General features: G+C 40.2%; 1 protein-coding gene across 5 annotated transcripts in view; it reads left to right on the top strand.

The window, feature by feature from the left end:
• Window positions 1-17,720, top strand: part of TSNARE1 (t-SNARE domain containing 1) — a 348,915-nt gene that overhangs the window by 138,941 nt on the left and 192,254 nt on the right. For all 5 annotated transcript variants that reach the window (XM_069731990.1, XM_069731989.1, XM_069731986.1 and 2 more), the window contains 3 exons: window positions 5,035-5,125; window positions 5,998-6,072; window positions 7,751-7,807. In XM_069731990.1, the coding sequence (XP_069588091.1) occupies window positions 5,035-5,125; window positions 5,998-6,072; window positions 7,751-7,807 (223 nt within the window). The remainder of the gene's footprint in view (window positions 1-5,034; window positions 5,126-5,997; window positions 6,073-7,750; window positions 7,808-17,720) is intronic.

The raw sequence follows: 17,720 nt of genomic DNA, 5'->3' as shown, positions 1-17,720 counted from the left end.
GCGGGTTCTTATCTCTGTACAGGAAGCGGGAGCGTATTCTTATCTCTGTATATGAAGTGCGGTTGGGTTCTTATCTCTGTATATGAAGCAGTGGCGGGTTCTTATCTCTACAGGAAGCGGGGGTGGGTTCTTATCTCTGTATATGAAGCAGTGGCTGGTTCTTATTTCTACAGGAAGCGGGGGCGGGTTCTTATCTCTGTATATGAAGCGGGGGCGGGTTCTTATCTCTGTATATGAAGCGGGGGCGGGTTCTTATCTCTGTATATGAAGCGGGGGCGGGTTCTTATCTCTGTATATGAAGCGGGGGCGGGTTCTTATCTCTGTATATGAAGCAGGGGCGGGTTCTTATCTCTGTATATGAAGCGGGGGTGGGTTCTTATCTCTGTATATGAAGCAGTGGCGGGTTCTTATCTCTACAGGAAGCGGGGGCGGGTTCTTATCTCTGTACATGAAGCGGGGGTGGGTTCTTATCTCTGTATATGAAGCAGGGGCGGGTTCTTATCTCTGTACATGAAGCGGGGGCGGGTTCTTATCTCTGTATATGAAGCGGGGGCGGGTTCTTATCTCTGTACATGAAGCGGGAGCGTATTCTTATCTCTGTATATGAAGCGGGGGTGGGTTCTTATCTCTATATGAAGCAGTGGCGGGTTCTTATCTCTGTATATGAAGCGGGGGCGGGTTCTTATCTCTGTATATGAAGCGGGGGCGGGTTCTTATCTCTGTATATGAAGCGGGGGTGGGTTCTTATCTGTATATGAAGCAGGGGTGGGTTCTTATCTCTGTATATGAAGCGGGGGCGGGTTCTTATCTCTGTATATGAAGCGGGGGCGGGTTCTTATCTGTATATGAAGCAGGGGTGGGTTCTTATCTCTGTATATGAAGCGGGGGTGGGTTCTTATCTCTGTATATGAAGCAGTGGCAGGTTCTTATCTCTACAGGAAGCGGGGGCGGGTTCTCATCTCTGTATATGAAGTGGGGCGGGTTCTTATCTCTGTATATGAAGCAGGGGCGGGTTCTTATCTCTGTATATGGAGGGGGGCGGGTTCTTATCTCTGTATATGAAGCAGTGGCGGGTTCTTATCTCTACAGGAAGCTGGGGCGGGTTCTTATGTCTGTATATGAAGCGGGGGCGGGTTCTTATCTCTATACAGGAAGCGGGGGTGGGTTCTTATCTCTGTATATGAAGCGGGGGTGGGTTCTTATCTCTGTATATGAAGCGGGGGCGGGTTCTTATCTCTGTATATGAAGCGGGGGCGGGTTCTTATCTCTGTATATGACGCGGTGGCGGGTTCTTATCTCTGTATATGAAGCGGGGGTGGGTTCTTATCTCTACAGGAAGTGGGGGCGGGTTCTTATCTCTGTACAGGAAGCGGGGGCGGGTTCTTATCTCTGTATTTGAAGCAGTGGCGGGTTCTTATCTCTACAGGAAGTGGGGGCGGGTTCTTATGTCTGTACAGGAAGCGGGGGCGGGTTCTTATCTCTGTATATGAAGCGGGGGCGGGTTCTTATCTCTGTACAGGAAGCGGGGGTGGGTTCTTATCTCTACAGGAAGTGGGGGCGGGTTCTTATGTCTGTACAGGAAGCGGGGGCGGGTTCTTATCTCTGTATATGAAGCGGGGGCGGGTTCTTATGTGTGTACAGGAAGCGGGGGCGGGTTCTTATCTCTATATGAAGCGGGGGCGGGTTCTTATCTCTGTATATGAAGCGGGGGCGGGTTCTTATGTCTGTACAGGAAGCGGGGGCGGGTTCTTATCTCTGTATATGAAGCGGGGGCGGGTTCTTATCTCTGTACAGGAAGCGGGGGCGGGTTCTTATCTCTGTACAGGAAGCGGGGGTGGGTTCTTATCTCTGTATATGAAGCAGTGGCGGGTTCTTATCTCTACAGGAAGCTGGGGCGGGTTCTTATCTCTGTATATGAAGCAGTGGCGGGTTCTTATCTCTACAGGAAGCGGGGGCGGGTTCTTATCTCTGTACAGGAAGCGGGGGTGGGTTCTTATCTCTACAGGAAGTGGGGGCGGGTTCTTATGTCTGTACAGGAAGCGGGGGCGGGTTCTTATCTCTGTATATGAAGCGGGGGCGGGTTCTTATCTCTGTACAGGAAGCGGGGGCGGGTTCTTATCTCTGTACAGGAAGCGGGGGTGGGTTCTTATCTCTGTATATGAAGCGGGGGCGGGTTCTTATCTCTGTACAGGAAGTGGGGGCGGGTTCTTATGTCTGTATATGAAGCGGGGGTGGGTTCTTATGTCTGTACAGGAAGCGGGGGCGGGTTCTTATCTCTGTACAGGAAGCGGGGGCGTATTTTTATCTCTGTATATGAAGCGGGCGTGGGTTCTTATCTCAATATATGTAGGTCAGGACTCGGCAGCACGCTTTTGTTGTTTCCTCTCTCCATTCCACCTGATTGGCCTCTTGTTGTGATGTCACTGCTGGGCCGGTGCTCTTAGCCAATCACGTCTCTCCCTCCTGCATCTTCCCTCTTACACATGTATAGAGCGAGAGACTCTGCAGCTGCATCCCCCTCCTTCCTGCCACTGCTGGAAAGTGATGATGTATTAACTTTAACACCATTTGTTGCAAACTTTGCGTATATTCGGGTGGTCCGACCTGTTGATGATGAAGCGGTGTCTCGTCCTCCTTTTTCTTACATGCAGGCCCCTTGCCCACCCACAGTGCAGCGAGGCCCCATCCAGGAGTATTGCTGTGCAGCGAAGGAATGGACGGAGAACCCCATCACTGCACCTTTATTTACAAAGGTCGGACCACCATTGATCATAGCGATGCCATCCCCAAGCAGTGTGCATTTAGCTTACATATGAGGACACCCCTCTAGAGGGGGCTCTCTATCGCCTGCATGGAGGCGGCGCTGTCAGAGCTCTGCACTTTGGAGAATACCCATCGTCCTGTATCCAGGTATTGGGGGCTTTCCATTCCCTCCGCAGGTTGAATATCGGGGCCGATGCGCTGGATGTAACGGCTTCATCGTGGATGCAAATACTACATAAAATGATTAATGTTGAGCCATCGACGCACCTTTTTACTCTCAAAATTAGAAAATAAATCCATTTTCTGGTAAATCTATTCAAAAGCCAGCGGAGCAGAAAAGCGTGTGCTTACACAGCAGTCCTCTGGCCAAAGAGCTTGTGTGTGCCCCCTTATCTCGCCTCCCCTCCTTATCTGTACAATGCACTAATCATATGGCTTGCAAATGCTCTGCAGCACTGCTGACAATCCTCTCCATCCCCCGCGAGCCTCCAGCGGCTGCAGAGCAGATACCGCGCTCCCAGACAATGAATGGCGGACGCCTGGAAAGCAGCAGATTAACACTTGCTGCATTGGAAGGAACATCCGTGGATAATGTTCCCGGCTGGCGTCCTTCACAGCCGGGCCGGAGGGCTTCGGTTATGGCGGCTGTGCTGGGTATAGGTCGGTCCAGCTTGGTGCCATGTGCACCTGACGGATGTCTTGTGTAGGGGTATAGGATTTCTCCCCTGAAATTCGATACCTAGGAAAGAAGGATCGGGCCATATAATTGTTCAAAAAAAAGAATTAAAATTAAAAATCGTGATATTCTCACCTTCCGGCGTCCCCCGCTCCTCGCGATGCTTCCGTTCCCAATAATGCATTGCGAAAATGACCTGTGATGACGTAGCGGTCTCGCGTGATGCTACGTCATCTGGGGTCATTGCCGCTAGGCATTATTGGGAACGGGAGTATCGCGAGGAGCGGGAACGCTGCGGGGGACACCGGAAGGTGAGAATATCACGATTTATTATTTTTTTTAATTATTTTTAACATTAGATCTTTTTACTATTATAGGCAGCATCAATAGTAAAAAGTTGGTCACATATGTCAAACACTATGCCTGACAAGTGAGACCAACCTGTCAATCAGTTTTCCAAGCGATGCTGCAGATCGCTTGTAAAACGCTAGTGTTTAGCGGGAAAACGCATGCGATATACCCGCGGCAGGGAGTTCTGGAAATGCCGCTGAAATTTCCACGGCAATTCCCGGCCGTGTGCACATAGCCTAAAAAGGGTTCTCCATTCAAGATACGTTATCACCTTTCCTTAGGGTACATGACAACTTGTTGATCAGTGGAGGTCTAAGCTCGGGGAGCGGCACCGATCACCAGAATAGGCTCTTATCCCCCATGGGGCGCTCTGAAGTCAGTCAGCGCAGCCGTCTACCAGGACATTGTAGAGCACTTCATGCTTCCCTCTGCCGACAAGCTTTATGGAGATGGAAATGTCATTCTCCAGCAGGACCTGGCCCCTGTCCACACTGCCAAAAGTACCAATACCTGGTGTAAACACAACAGTATCACTGGGCTTGATTGGCAGCAAACTCACCTGACCGTAATCCCATAGAGAATCTATTGTCAAGAGGAATATGAGACACCAGACCCAACAATGCAGACGAGCTGAAGGCTGCTATCAAAGCAACCTGGGCTTCCATAGCCCCTCAGCAGCGCCACAGGCTGATCGCCTGCATGCCATGCCGCATTGATGCAGTAATTGATGCAAAAGGAGCCGACCAAGTATTGAGAGCATTTACTGATCATACATTTCAGTAGGGAACATTTCAGATTTTAAAATAATTTTTCAAGCCGGTGTTATAAAGTATTCTAATTAACTGAGATAATGACTTTTGGGTTTTCATTGGCTGTAAGCCATAATCATCAACATTAACAGAAATAAACGCTTTAAATAGATCACTCTATGTGTAACGACTCTATATAATATAAGATTCACTTTTTGAATTTAAGAACTGAAATAAATTCACTTTTTGATGATATTCTAATTTTGTGAGAAGCTCCTGCAGAATTGTGGATGCAGCTCTGGATGTGGCCGGAGGATAAGACATCCTCGTGTGATCTTATAAGTGACGTGCAGGCGGATCTAACATGAAGGATAAGATTTATACTGGAGACCACAATGGCCGAAAATATTTTTATTTATTTTATTACTCTCTTTTTTACTCTTTTTTTAGAAGCTTTATCCTTGTTTTAATGTTCCCTCGTTCCTGTGTTCTCAGGCATGTGACGCAGCAGGAGACCAATGTCACCATAACCTCCTGCACCAAATCCATCCGCCAGCTCTCGGAGGTTGTGAGAGAGTCCACCCGGGTGAGTGCGGACCCCCGCAGCCGAACGCTTCATTCTTATCCAGCCCCCTGTCCCTTACTCTGATTTATAGAAAAGGTGCAGGACGATAAATTAGCTTCATACTGATGGAAAAACATGGGCACCTGCTGCTGATTAAACGGCACCCCCTCTGTCTACAGGACGCGTCTGGTACTGCAGCTCTGCACGAGCGGACTGCTCATATCTGATGGCGCCTGAACGCGTGGCTGCGGCGCTGTTTGTGATAGAAAGCGGCCGTGTTATTGTGATTATAGACAACTCCCTTTGAACGTTAGCATTATCTTTAGCAAAAGTGTAACGTTGGCGCGTCTGCCGCCCCCCAGAGACATGTGGCCCCTGAATGCTCCGAAGAAACCAATTAGGCTATGTGCACACGTTCAGGATTTTTCGCGTTTTTTTTTCCCCCCACGTTTTTTCGGCAATTTTCCGCTGCAAAACTGCTTAGAAAACGCTTACAGTAAGCATCCCATAATTTTATTGCATTCCGTAATTTTTGTGCCCATGCTGCATTTTTTTACGCGAATAAAATGCATCGCGGAACAAAACGCAGCATATTCAATAATTTTGCAGAAAACCTGCGGATTTGCCACTATATTATTGCATTGAGATCCTCTGGAAAAAAAAATGCGAAAAATCTGCGAAAAAAAAAAGGATTTCCTGCGAAAGGAGTCTGGATTTGCTCAGGAAAATTCTGCGTACACTCCTGAACGTGGGCACGGTTTTGTGCTATGTCCATCATGTTCTGACACCAGTGATACGGTGTTGTGTTCCTCTGATTGATGCAGTTTTATTATTATTATTATTATTATTCATTTTTATTATTTATTTTTCTCCTCCTTGTTCTGATCTTCCAGCAAGATCGTCTGCAGCTGGACAGACTGAAGAGCCAGTTGTCGGAGTCCGTCCAGCGCTACGGGGCCGTGCAGAAGGTAAGACGTGAGCAGCCATCACCGCGTCCTCCCGCGTCACGTACCCCGCATCACTTTCTTCCGCGTTGCGACCCGCCGTGACTCGTCCCCCTGCATCGCGTCCCCCTGCGTCGCGTCCCCCTGCGTCGCATCCCCCTGCGTCGCGTCCCCCTGCGTCGCGTCCCCCTGCGTCGCGTCCCCCTGCGTCGCGTCCCCCTGCATCACTCCTCTCTGCGTCGTGTCCCCCTGCGTCGTGTCCCCCTGCGTCGTGTCCCCCTGCGTCGTGTCCCCCTGCGTCGTGTCCCCCTGCGTCGTGTCCCCCTGCGTCGTGTCCCCCTGCGTCGTGTCCCCCTGCGTCGTGTCCCCCTGCGTCGTGTCCCCCTGCGTCGTGTCCCCCTGCGTCGTGTCCCCCTGCGTCGTGTCCCCCTGCGTCACGTCCCTTTCAAGAGAATGCCAAGAGTGTGCAAAGCAGTTATCAAAGCAAAAGGTGGCTACTTTGAAGAACCTAGAATATAAGACATATTTTCAGTTGTTTCACCCTTTTTTTCTTAAAGGGACACTGTCAACCCCTCCAGCCGTTATAAACTAAAAGAGCCACCTTGTGCAGTAGTAATGCTGCATTCTAACAAGGTGGCTCTTTTAGTTCTTTGTTCATGTATTCCCAAAATAAAGCACTTTGAGACTTATCTAAAATACCTTTTGGCGCCGCCCCCTCCGCGCTGTTTTAGGTTCAAAACCGGCGCCTGCGCTGTGTACAACTGTGTGGGGCAGGCGGCCACCCACCTTGGGAATCCCAGCCCCGCAGTGTGTTATGCATTATGCACAGTGCGGGGCTGGGATTCATAGGCAGGGAAGCTAAAACAGCGCGGAGGGGGCGGCGTCCGGAGCCCCTGAAGATTGGAGTGACGGCAGAGTGGCGTTTCAAGCTGGGGATTGAGGACCCGCCTCCCTGGATAAAGACAGGTATTTTAGATAAGTCTCAAAGCGCTTTATTTTGGGAATACATGAACAAAGAACTAAAAGAGCCACCTTGTTAGAATGCAGCATTACTGCTGCACAAGGTGGCTCTTTTAGTTTATAACGGCTGGAGGGGGGTGACGGTGGCCCTTTAAGTATATAATTCCACATGTGTTAATTCATAGTTTTGATGCCTACAGTGTGAATGTACAATTTTCATAGTCATGAAAATATAGAAAAATCTTTAAATGAGAAGGTGTGTCCAAACTTTTGCTCTGTACTGTGTTTATATATATATATAGATAGAGAGATACATACATACACACACATACATATAATATAACCTTTTCACCTTTATTTGCGAAACAGTTTAAGTAGTTAACCTTAATCTCACTGCAATTTGCTGCAAAAAAAGGAAAATAACACATTTACACGATTAATTTGTATAGAAATAGTGTTGGTTTTTCATCCTTTAATCTGCATTTGTGTTCACCAGCACAGCAATGCCATGTAGCACAGGAGATGGATGTGACTGGAAGGCAGCGAGAAATATTAAAAGAGAAATAAAATCCTGAAATATTTTATTCTCTCCCCTAAATAATTATTGCTGCCATTTTAAATAATGCTGGATACTTATATACTGTGTACCCTGCAGCCAGCGCTCAGCCCCATCATGTAATGAGAGAGTCATGGAATGTGTTCAGGAGCTGACGCCTTTCTCTCTGTTCTTTCCAACCCACAGAAAATAGCGGATAAATCCAAGTTGTTAATCAGCAGCGGCCAGAAAAGACCGAAGCAAGTAAGTAACACGGTGTAATCATACAATAAACTGCACAAAACATACCGTGATGACAACCACCAGAGGGACTGCCGAGCGCCACTGTACGACCCGAAAATCTCACCCGTCACATCAAGATTCTATACTGTTCATGTTCTTGTATTATAGTAGTTATATTCTTGTACATAGGGGCAGTATTATAGTAGTTATATTCTTGTATATAGGAGCAGTATTATAGTAGTTATATTCTTGTACATAGGAGCAGTATTATAATAGTTATATTCTTGTACATAGGGACAGTATTATAGTAGTTATATTCTTGTACATAGGAGCAGTATTATAATAGTTATATTCTTGTACATAGGAGCAGTATTATAGTAGTTATATTCTTGTACATAGGAGCAGTATTATAATAGTTATATTCTTGTACATAGGAGCAGTATTATAGTAGTTATATTCTTGTACATAGGAGCAGTATTATAATAGTTATATTCTTGTACATAGGAGCAGTATTATAGTAGTTATATTCTTGCACATAGGAGCAGTATTATAGCAGTTATATTCTTATACATAGGAGCAGTATTATAGTAGATATATTCTTGTACATAGGAGCAGTATTATAGTAGTTATATTCTTGTACATAGGAGCAGTATTATAATAGTTATATTCTTGTACATAGGAGCAGTATTATAATAGTTATATTCTTGTACATAGGAGCAGTATTATAGTAGTTATATTCTTGCACATAGGAGCAGTATTATAGCAGTTATATTCTTATACATAGGAGCAGTATTATAGTAGATATATTCTTGTACATAGGAGCAGTATTATAGTAGTTATATTCTTGTACATAGGGGCAGTATTATAGTAGTTATATTCTTGTACACAGGGGTCAGTATTATAGTAATTATATTCTTGTACATAGGAGCAGTATTATAGTAGTTATATTCTTGTACATAGGAGCAGTATTATAGTAGTTATATTCTTGTACATAGGAGCAGTATTATCGTAGTTATATTATGTATATAGGAGCAGTATTATAGTAGTTATATTCTTGTACATAGGAGCAGTATTATAGTAGTTATATTCTTGTATATAGGAGCAGTATTATAGTAGTTATATTCTTGTATATAGGAGCAGTATTATAGTAGTTATATTCTTGTATATAGGAGCAGTATTATAGTAGTTATATTCTTGTACATAGGGGCAGTATTATAATAGTTATATTCTTGTACATAGGAGCAGTATTATAGTAGTTATATTCTTGTACACGGGTCAGTATTATAGTAATTATATTCTTGTACATAGGAGCAGTATTATAGTAGTTATATTCTTGTACATAGGAGCAGTATTATAGTAGTTATATTCTTGTACATAGGAGCAGTATTATAGTAGTTATATTCTTGTACACAGGGGTCAGTATTATAGTAATTATATTCTTGTACATAGGAGCAGTATTATAGTAGTTATATTCTTGTACATAGGGGGCAGTATTATAGTAGTTATATTCTTGTATATAGGAGCAGTATTATAGTAGTTATATTCTTGTACATGGGAGCAGTATTATAGTAGTTATATTCTTGTACATAGGAGCAGTATTATAGTAGTTATATTCTTGTACATAGGAGCAGTATTATCGTAGTTATATTATGTATATAGGAGCAGTATTATAGTAGTTATATTCTTGTACATAGGAGCAGTATTATAGTAGTTATATTCTTGTATATAGGAGCAGTATTATAGTAGTTATATTCTTGTACATAGGAGCAGTATTATAGTAGTTATATTCTTGTACATAGGAGCAGTATTATAATAGTTATATTCTTGTATATAGGAGCAGTATTATAGTAGTTATATTCTTGTATATAGGAGCAGTATTATAATAGTTATATTCTTGTACATAGGAGCAGTATTATAATAGTTATATTCTTGTACATAGGAGCAGTATTATAGTAGTTATATTCTTGCACATACGAGCAGTATTATAGCAGTTATATTCTTATACATAGGAGCAGTATTATAGTAGATATATTCTTGTACATAGGAGCAGTATTATAGTAGTTATATTCTTGTACATAGGGGCAGTATTATAGTAGTTATATTCTTGTACATAGGAGCAGTATTATAATAGTTATATTCTTGTATATAGGAGCAGTATTATAGTAGTTATATTCTTGTATATAGGAGCAGTATTATAATAGTTATATTCTTGTACATAGGAGCAGTATTATAATAGTTATATTCTTGTACATAGGAGCAGTATTATAGTAGTTATATTCTTGCACATAGGAGCAGTATTATAGCAGTTATATTCTTATACATAGGAGCAGTATTATAGTAGATATATTCTTGTACATAGGAGCAGTATTATAGTAGTTATATTCTTGTACATAGGGGCAGTATTATAGTAGTTATATTCTTGTACACAGGGGTCAGTATTATAGTAATTATATTCTTGTACATAGGAGCAGTATTATAGTAGTTATATTCTTGTACATAGGAGCAGTATTATAGTAGTTATATTCTTGTACATAGGAGCAGTATTATCGTAGTTATATTATGTATATAGGAGCAGTATTATAGTAGTTATATTCTTGTACATAGGAGCAGTATTATAGTAGTTATATTCTTGTATATAGGAGCAGTATTATAGTAGTTATATTCTTGTATATAGGAGCAGTATTATAGTAGTTATATTCTTGTACATAGGAGCAGTATTATAGTAGTTACATCCTTGTACATAGGAGCAGTATTATAGTAGTTATATCCTTGTACATAGGAGCAGTATTATAGTAGATATATTCTTGTACATAGGAGCAGTATTATAGTAGTTATATTCTTGTACATAGGAGCAGTATTATAGTAGTTATATTCTTGTACATAGGAGCAGTATTATAGTATTTATATTCTTGTACATAGGAGCAGTATTATAGTAGTTATATTCTTGTACATAGGAGCAGTATTATAGTAGATATATTCTTGTATATAGGAGCAGTATTATAGTAGTTATATTCTTGTATATAGGGGCAGTATTATAGTAGTTATATTCTTGTACATAGGAGCAGTATTATAATAGTTATATTCTTGTATATAGGAGCAGTATTATAGTAGTTATATTCTTGTATATAGGAGCAGTATTATAATAGTTATATTCTTGTACATAGGAGCAGTATTATAATAGTTATATTCTTGTACATAGGAGCAGTATTATAGTAGTTATATTCTTGCACATAGGAGCAGTATTATAGCAGTTATATTCTTATACATAGGAGCAGTATTATAGTAGATATATTCTTGTATATAGGAGCAGTATTATAATAGTTATATTCTTGTACATAGGAGCAGTATTATAATAGTTATATTCTTGTACATAGGAGCAGTATTATAGTAGTTATATTCTTGCACATAGGAGCAGTATTATAGCAGTTATATTCTTATACATAGGAGCAGTATTATAGTAGATATATTCTTGTACATAGGAGCAGTATTATAGTAGTTATATTCTTGTACATAGGGGCAGTATTATAGTAGTTATATTCTTGTACACAGGGGTCAGTATTATAGTAATTATATTCTTGTACATAGGAGCAGTATTATAGTAGTTATATTCTTGTACATAGGAGCAGTATTATAGTAGTTATATTCTTGTACATAGGAGCAGTATTATCGTAGTTATATTATGTATATAGGAGCAGTATTATCGTAGTTATATTCTTGTACATAGGAGCAGTATTATAGTAGTTATATTCTTGTATATAGGAGCAGTATTATAGTAGTTATATTCTTGTATATAGGAGCAGTATTATAGTAGTTATATTCTTGTACATAGGAGCAGTATTATAGTAGTTATATTCTTGTACATAGGGGCAGTATTATAGTAGTTATATTCTTGTACATAGGGGGCAGTATTATAGTAGTTACATCCTTGTACATAGGAGCAGTATTATAGTAGTTATATCCTTGTACATAGGAGCAGTATTATAGTAGATATATTCTTGTACATAGGAGCAGTATTATAGTAGTTATATTCTTGTACATAGGAGCAGTATTATAGTAGTTATATTCTTGTACATAGGAGCAGTATTATAGTATTTATATTCTTGTACATAGGAGCAGTATTATAGTAGTTATATTCTTGTACATAGGAGCAGTATTATAGTAGATATATTCTTGTATATAGGAGCAGTATTATAGTAGTTATATTCTTGTACATAGGGGCAGTATTATCGTAGTTATATTCTTGTATATAGGAGCAGTATTATAGTAGTTATATTCTTGTACATAGGAGCAGTATTATAGTAGTTATATTCTTGTATATAGGAGCAGTATTATAGTAGTTATATTCTTGTATATAGGAGCAGTATTATAGTAGTTATATTCTTGTATATAGGAGCAGTATTATAGTAGTTATATTCTTGTACATAGGAGCAGTATTATAGTAGTTATATTCTTGTACATAGGGGCAGTATTATAGTAGTTATATTCTTGTACATAGGGGCAGTATTATAGTAGTTACATCCTTGTACATAGGAGCAGTATTATAGTAGTTATATCCTTGTACATAGGAGCAGTATTATAGTAGATATATTCTTGTACATAGGAGCAGTATTATAGCAGTTATATCCTTGTACATAGGAGCAGTATTATAGTAGTTATATTCTTGTACATAGGGGGCAGTATTATAGTAGTTATATTCTTGTACATAGGGGGCAGTATTATAGTAGTTATATTCTTGTATATAGGAGCAGTATTATAGTAGTTATATTCTTGTTCATAGGGGCAGTATTATAGTAGTTATATTCTTGTACATAGGAGCAGTATTATAGTAGTTACATCCTTGTACATAGGAGCAGTATTATAGTAGTTATATCCTTGTACATAGGAGCAGTATTATAGTAGTTATATTCTTGTACATTGGGGCAGTATTATAGTAGTTATATTCTTGTATATAGGAGCAGTATTACAGTAGTTATATTCTTGTACATTGGGGCAGTATTATAGTAGTTATATTCTTGTACATAGGGGTAGTATTATAGTAGTTATATTCTTGTACATTGGGGCAGTATTATAGTAGTTATATTTTTGTACATAGGAGCAGTATTATAGTAGTTATATTCTTGTACATAGGAGCAGTATTATAGTAGTTATATTCTTGTACATAGGAGCAGTATTATAGTAGTTATATTCTTGTATATAGGAGCAGTATTATAATAGTTATATTGTATATAGGAGCAGTATTACAGTAGTTATATTCTTGTACATTGGGGCAGTATTATAGTAGTTATATTCTTGTACATAGGGGTAGTATTATAGTAGTTATATTCTTGTACATAGGGGCAGTATTATAGTAGCTATATTTTTGTACATAGGAGCAGTATTATAGTAGTTATATTCTTGTACATAGGAGCAGTATTATAGTAGTTATATTCTTGTATATAGGAGCAGTATTATAGTAGTTATATTCTTGTACATAGGGGCAGTATTATAGTAGTTATATTCTTGTATATAGGAGCAGTATTATAGTAGTTATATTCTTGTACATAGGAGCAGTATTATATTAGTTATATTCTTGTACATAGGAGCAGTATTATAGTAGTTATATTCTTGAATATAGGAGCAGTATTATAGTAGATATATTCTTGTACATAGGGGCAGTATTATAGTAGTTATATTCTTGTACATAGGGGCAGTATTATAGTAGTTATATTCTTGTACATAGGAGCAGTATTATAGTAGTTATATTCTTGTACATAGGAGCAGTATTATAGTAGTTATATTCTTGTACATTGGGGCAGTATTATAGTAGTTATATTCTTGTACATAGGAGCAGTATTATAGTAGTTTGTAGATTGTGAGCCTTCGCGGGCAGGGTCCTCTCTTCTCCTGTACCAGTTATGACTTGTATTGTTTAAGATTATTGTACTTGTTTTCATTAAGTATACCCCTCCTCACATGTAAAGCGCCATGGAATAAATGGCGCTATAACAATAAATATTATAATAATAATAATAATAATAGTTATATTCTTGTACATAGAGGACAGTATTATAGTAGTTATATTCTTGTATATAGGAGCAGTATTACAGTAGTTATATTCTTGTACATAGGAGCAGTATTATAGTAGTTATATTCTTGTACATAGAGGGCAGTATTATAGTAGTTATATTCTTGTACATAGGGGCAGTATTATAGTAGTTATATTCTTGTACATAGGAGCAGTATTATAGTAGTTATATTCTTGTACATAGGAGCAGTATTATAGTAGTTATATTCTTGTTCATAGGGGCAGTATTATAGTAGTTATATTCTTGTACATAGGAGCTGTATTATAGTAGTTATATTCTTGTACATAGGAGCAGTATTATAGTAGTTATATTCTTGTACATAGGGGCAGTATTATAGTAGTTATATTCTTGTACATAGGAGCTGTATTATAGTAGTTATATTCTTGTACATAGGAGCAGTATTATAGTAGTTATATTCTTGTACATAGGAGCAGTATTATAGTAGTTATATTCTTGTATATAGAAGCAGTATTATAGTAGTTATATTCTTATACATAGAGGCTGTATTATAGTAGTTATATTCTTGCACATAGGGGGCAGTATTATAGTAGGTATATTTTTGTACATAGGGGGCAGTATTATAGTAGTTATATTCTTGTACATAGGGGGCAGTATTATAGTAGTTATATTCTTATACATAGAGGCTGTATTATAGTAGTTATATTCTTGCACATAGGGGCAGTATTATAGTGGTTATATTCTTGTACATAGGGGCAGTATTATAGTAGTTATATTCTCGTACATAGGAGCAGTATTATAGTAGTTATATTCTTATACATAGAGGCTGTATTATAGTAGTTATATTCTTGTACATAGAGGCAGTATTATAGTAGTTATATTCTTGTACATAGGGGGCAGTATTATAGTAGTTATATTCTTGTACATAGGGGGCAGTATTATAGTAGTTATATTCTTGTACATAGGGGCAGTATTATAGTAGTTATATTCTTGTACATAGGAGCAGTATTATAGTAGTTATAGTCTTGTACATAGGGGCAGTATTATAGTAAGTATATTCTTGTACATAGGAGGCAGTATTATAGCAGTTATATTCTTGTACATAGGAGCAGTATTATAGTAGTTATATTCTTGTACATAGGGACAGTATTATAGTAGTTATATTCTTGTACATATGGGCTGTATTATAGTAATTATATTCTTGTACATAGGAGCAGTATTATAGTAGTTATATTCTTGTACATAGGAGCAGTATTATAGTAGTTATATTCCTGTACATAGGAGCAGTATTATAGTAGTTATATTCTTGTATATAGGAGCAGTATTATAGTAGTTATATTCTTGTATATAGGAGCAGTATTATAGTAGTAATATTTTAGTACATGGGGGCAGTAGATTCTTTAGTCGATGTGTGACACGTGTGCGTTTTTCTGTTGGATCCGTTGTTTCTCCTCACTTTTGCGCTCTGGCAGTTTTCCTTTCTTATACCTTGCTGGTGGAGCTGATATTCAGTGACTGCAGAGTCTTCCTCCTCCTCCTCCTCTTCCTCCTCGTCTTGTACTGTTGTGCTGCTCCCCGTTGGCTCTCGGATCTGAGCCGCGGCTGATCTGTGTGTACAGAGGATGGACGCTGACATTTACTGCGTTGTCACCTCTAAAGTAAATGTTCTCTTCTATAATATCATCCCCTCAGTGTAAGCAGAAATCGGCGTCCTGCGGAAGAGCAAGCGGCTGACGAGCTCCGAGTTGTTTCATGTTATGAATCTTTCTTTCTATTTCCATTTCTTTTATCCGTGTCCTGGAGTCAGCCTGTGTTAGCTGTCCTTATACCATTTTTCATCCTGGGCCTCCTGATTCATGCAGAGTCTGGCAGGCCTAATGTAATGTGTACCTGGGAGATCAGCAGCGAAGATGGAGCTCAGCGCCGCCGTCTCTGCTGGTCGTTGCTCTGCGGCACCGATATAAAACCACATTATCGCTCCTTACTGTATTCAGTGCAATATCTCTGGAAGTGTTGGGAAATGTTTTATTCACTTGTACACCCCCCTAAATGCTTTACTGCGCAGTTACTTGTCACAGCTGAGGCTTTGTTACCGTTGTTTGCCGTGGCGGCTATCTTCAGTCTCCAGCCTGTTAGATCTCACCTGCATGATACATTTTATCAATCAGAAAAAGGAGAGCGCTGCGTATCCGCACTCCGACACATTGTAACAAGCCTTCAGCTGTGAGTTTTCTATTTTCCAATGTAATTATAAGGTTTATTTTTTATTTTCCCTATAAGCCGTTTTTTTTTTTAATAGTGAGAAATTGAAGCTGAAATATGTTTTAATCTAAACAAATCTTCTTTATGCATGGGAAAAAAGTGCGAGATCTCTGTTTGCTGTCAGAGAATGCGGGTGTTCTATTTATTGTACTTCCAGAGAAGGGAAACGGGGCGAGGTGCTGCTGAAAAGGATGATTGTAATGTCTGCATCATCCATCCAAACAAACGAGCGTTCTGCTAGTTCTTCACGTGATGGCCCGCAAGTTTATAAAAGCCGATTAATTGTCTCATTAAAATAGTCGGCAATCCGGAGCTAGCGTCTTGTTAGAGGAGCCACATAACCTGGATTGTTATAACGTTCTGTGTTCACAGAATTGGAGATCCTTATGCCTGGACCTTGATTTTGAGCCTGTGTGTTGTGGCCTCCTCCTTATATCTGGACCTTTGTTTCGAGCTTGTGTGTTGTGGCCTCCTCTTTGTATCTGGACCTTGATTTTGAGCCTGTGTTATGACCTCCTCTTTGGTTTTGGGCCTGTTTGTTTTGACCTTCTCCTTGGTTTCGGGCCTGTGTGTTGTGACCTCCTCCTTTTATCTGGAGCTTGTTTTTGGGCCTGTGTTGTGGCATCCTCCTTGTTGTTGGATCTTGCTTTTGAGCCTGTGTTATGACCTCCTCCTTGGTTTTGGACATGTGTGCTCTGACCTACTCTTTGATTGTCTGGACCTTGATTTTGAGCCTGTGTGTTGTGTCCTCCTCCTTGGTTTTTTACCTGTTCTCTGACCTACTCCTTGGTTTCGGACCTGTGAGTTTTGACCCCTCCTCCTTGGTTTTGGGACTGTGTGCTTTGACCTTCTCCTGGGTCTCTGGCGTTTGTGTTGTGGCTTCCTCCTTATATCTAGACCTTGGTTTCGGGCTTGTGTGCTGTGGCCTGCTCCTTTTATCTGGAGCTGGTTTTCGGACCTGTGTTGTGGCCTCCTCCTTGTATCTGGACCTTTGTTTCGGGCTTGTGTATTGTGGCCTCCTTGTATCTGAACCTTGATTTTGAGCCTGTGTGTTGTGTGACCTCCTCCTTGGTTTTGGGCCTGTGTGTTTTGACCTTCTTCTTGGTTTCGGGCCTTGGTGTTGTGGCCTCCTCCTTATATCTGGACCTTTGTTTCGGGCTTGTGTGTTGTGGCCTTCTCCTTGTATCTGGACCTTGATTTTGAACCTGTGTATTATGACCTCCTCTTTGGTTTTGGGCCTGTGTGCATTGACCTTCTCCTTGGTTTCGGGCCTTTGTGTTGTGACCTCCTCCTTTTATCTGGAGCTTGTTTTTGGGCCTGTGTTGTGGCATTCTCCTTGTTGTTGGATCTTGGTTTTGAGCCTGTGTGTTATGACCTCCTACTTGGTTTTGGGCCTGTGTGCTTTGACCTTCTCCTTGGTTTCCAGCCTTTGTGTTGTGGCCTCCTTATATCTAGACCTTGGTTTCGGGCTTGTGTGTTGTGGCCTGCTCCTTTTATATGTAGCTGGTTTGTGGACCTGTGTTGTGGCATCCTCCTTGTTGTTTTACCTTCATTTTGAACCTTTGTGTTGTGGCCTCCTTCTTGGTTTTGGGTCTGTGTTTTGTTGCCTCCTTTTTGTATCTGGACCTTGGTTTGAGCCTGTGTGTTGT

Source organism: Ranitomeya imitator, chromosome 6 (genome assembly GCF_032444005.1).
Source record: "Ranitomeya imitator isolate aRanImi1 chromosome 6, aRanImi1.pri, whole genome shotgun sequence".
NCBI lineage: Eukaryota > Metazoa > Chordata > Amphibia > Anura > Dendrobatidae > Ranitomeya > Ranitomeya imitator.
The sequence above is the reverse complement of the archived record's forward strand: the minus strand, read 5'-3'. Positions and strand labels throughout refer to the sequence as shown.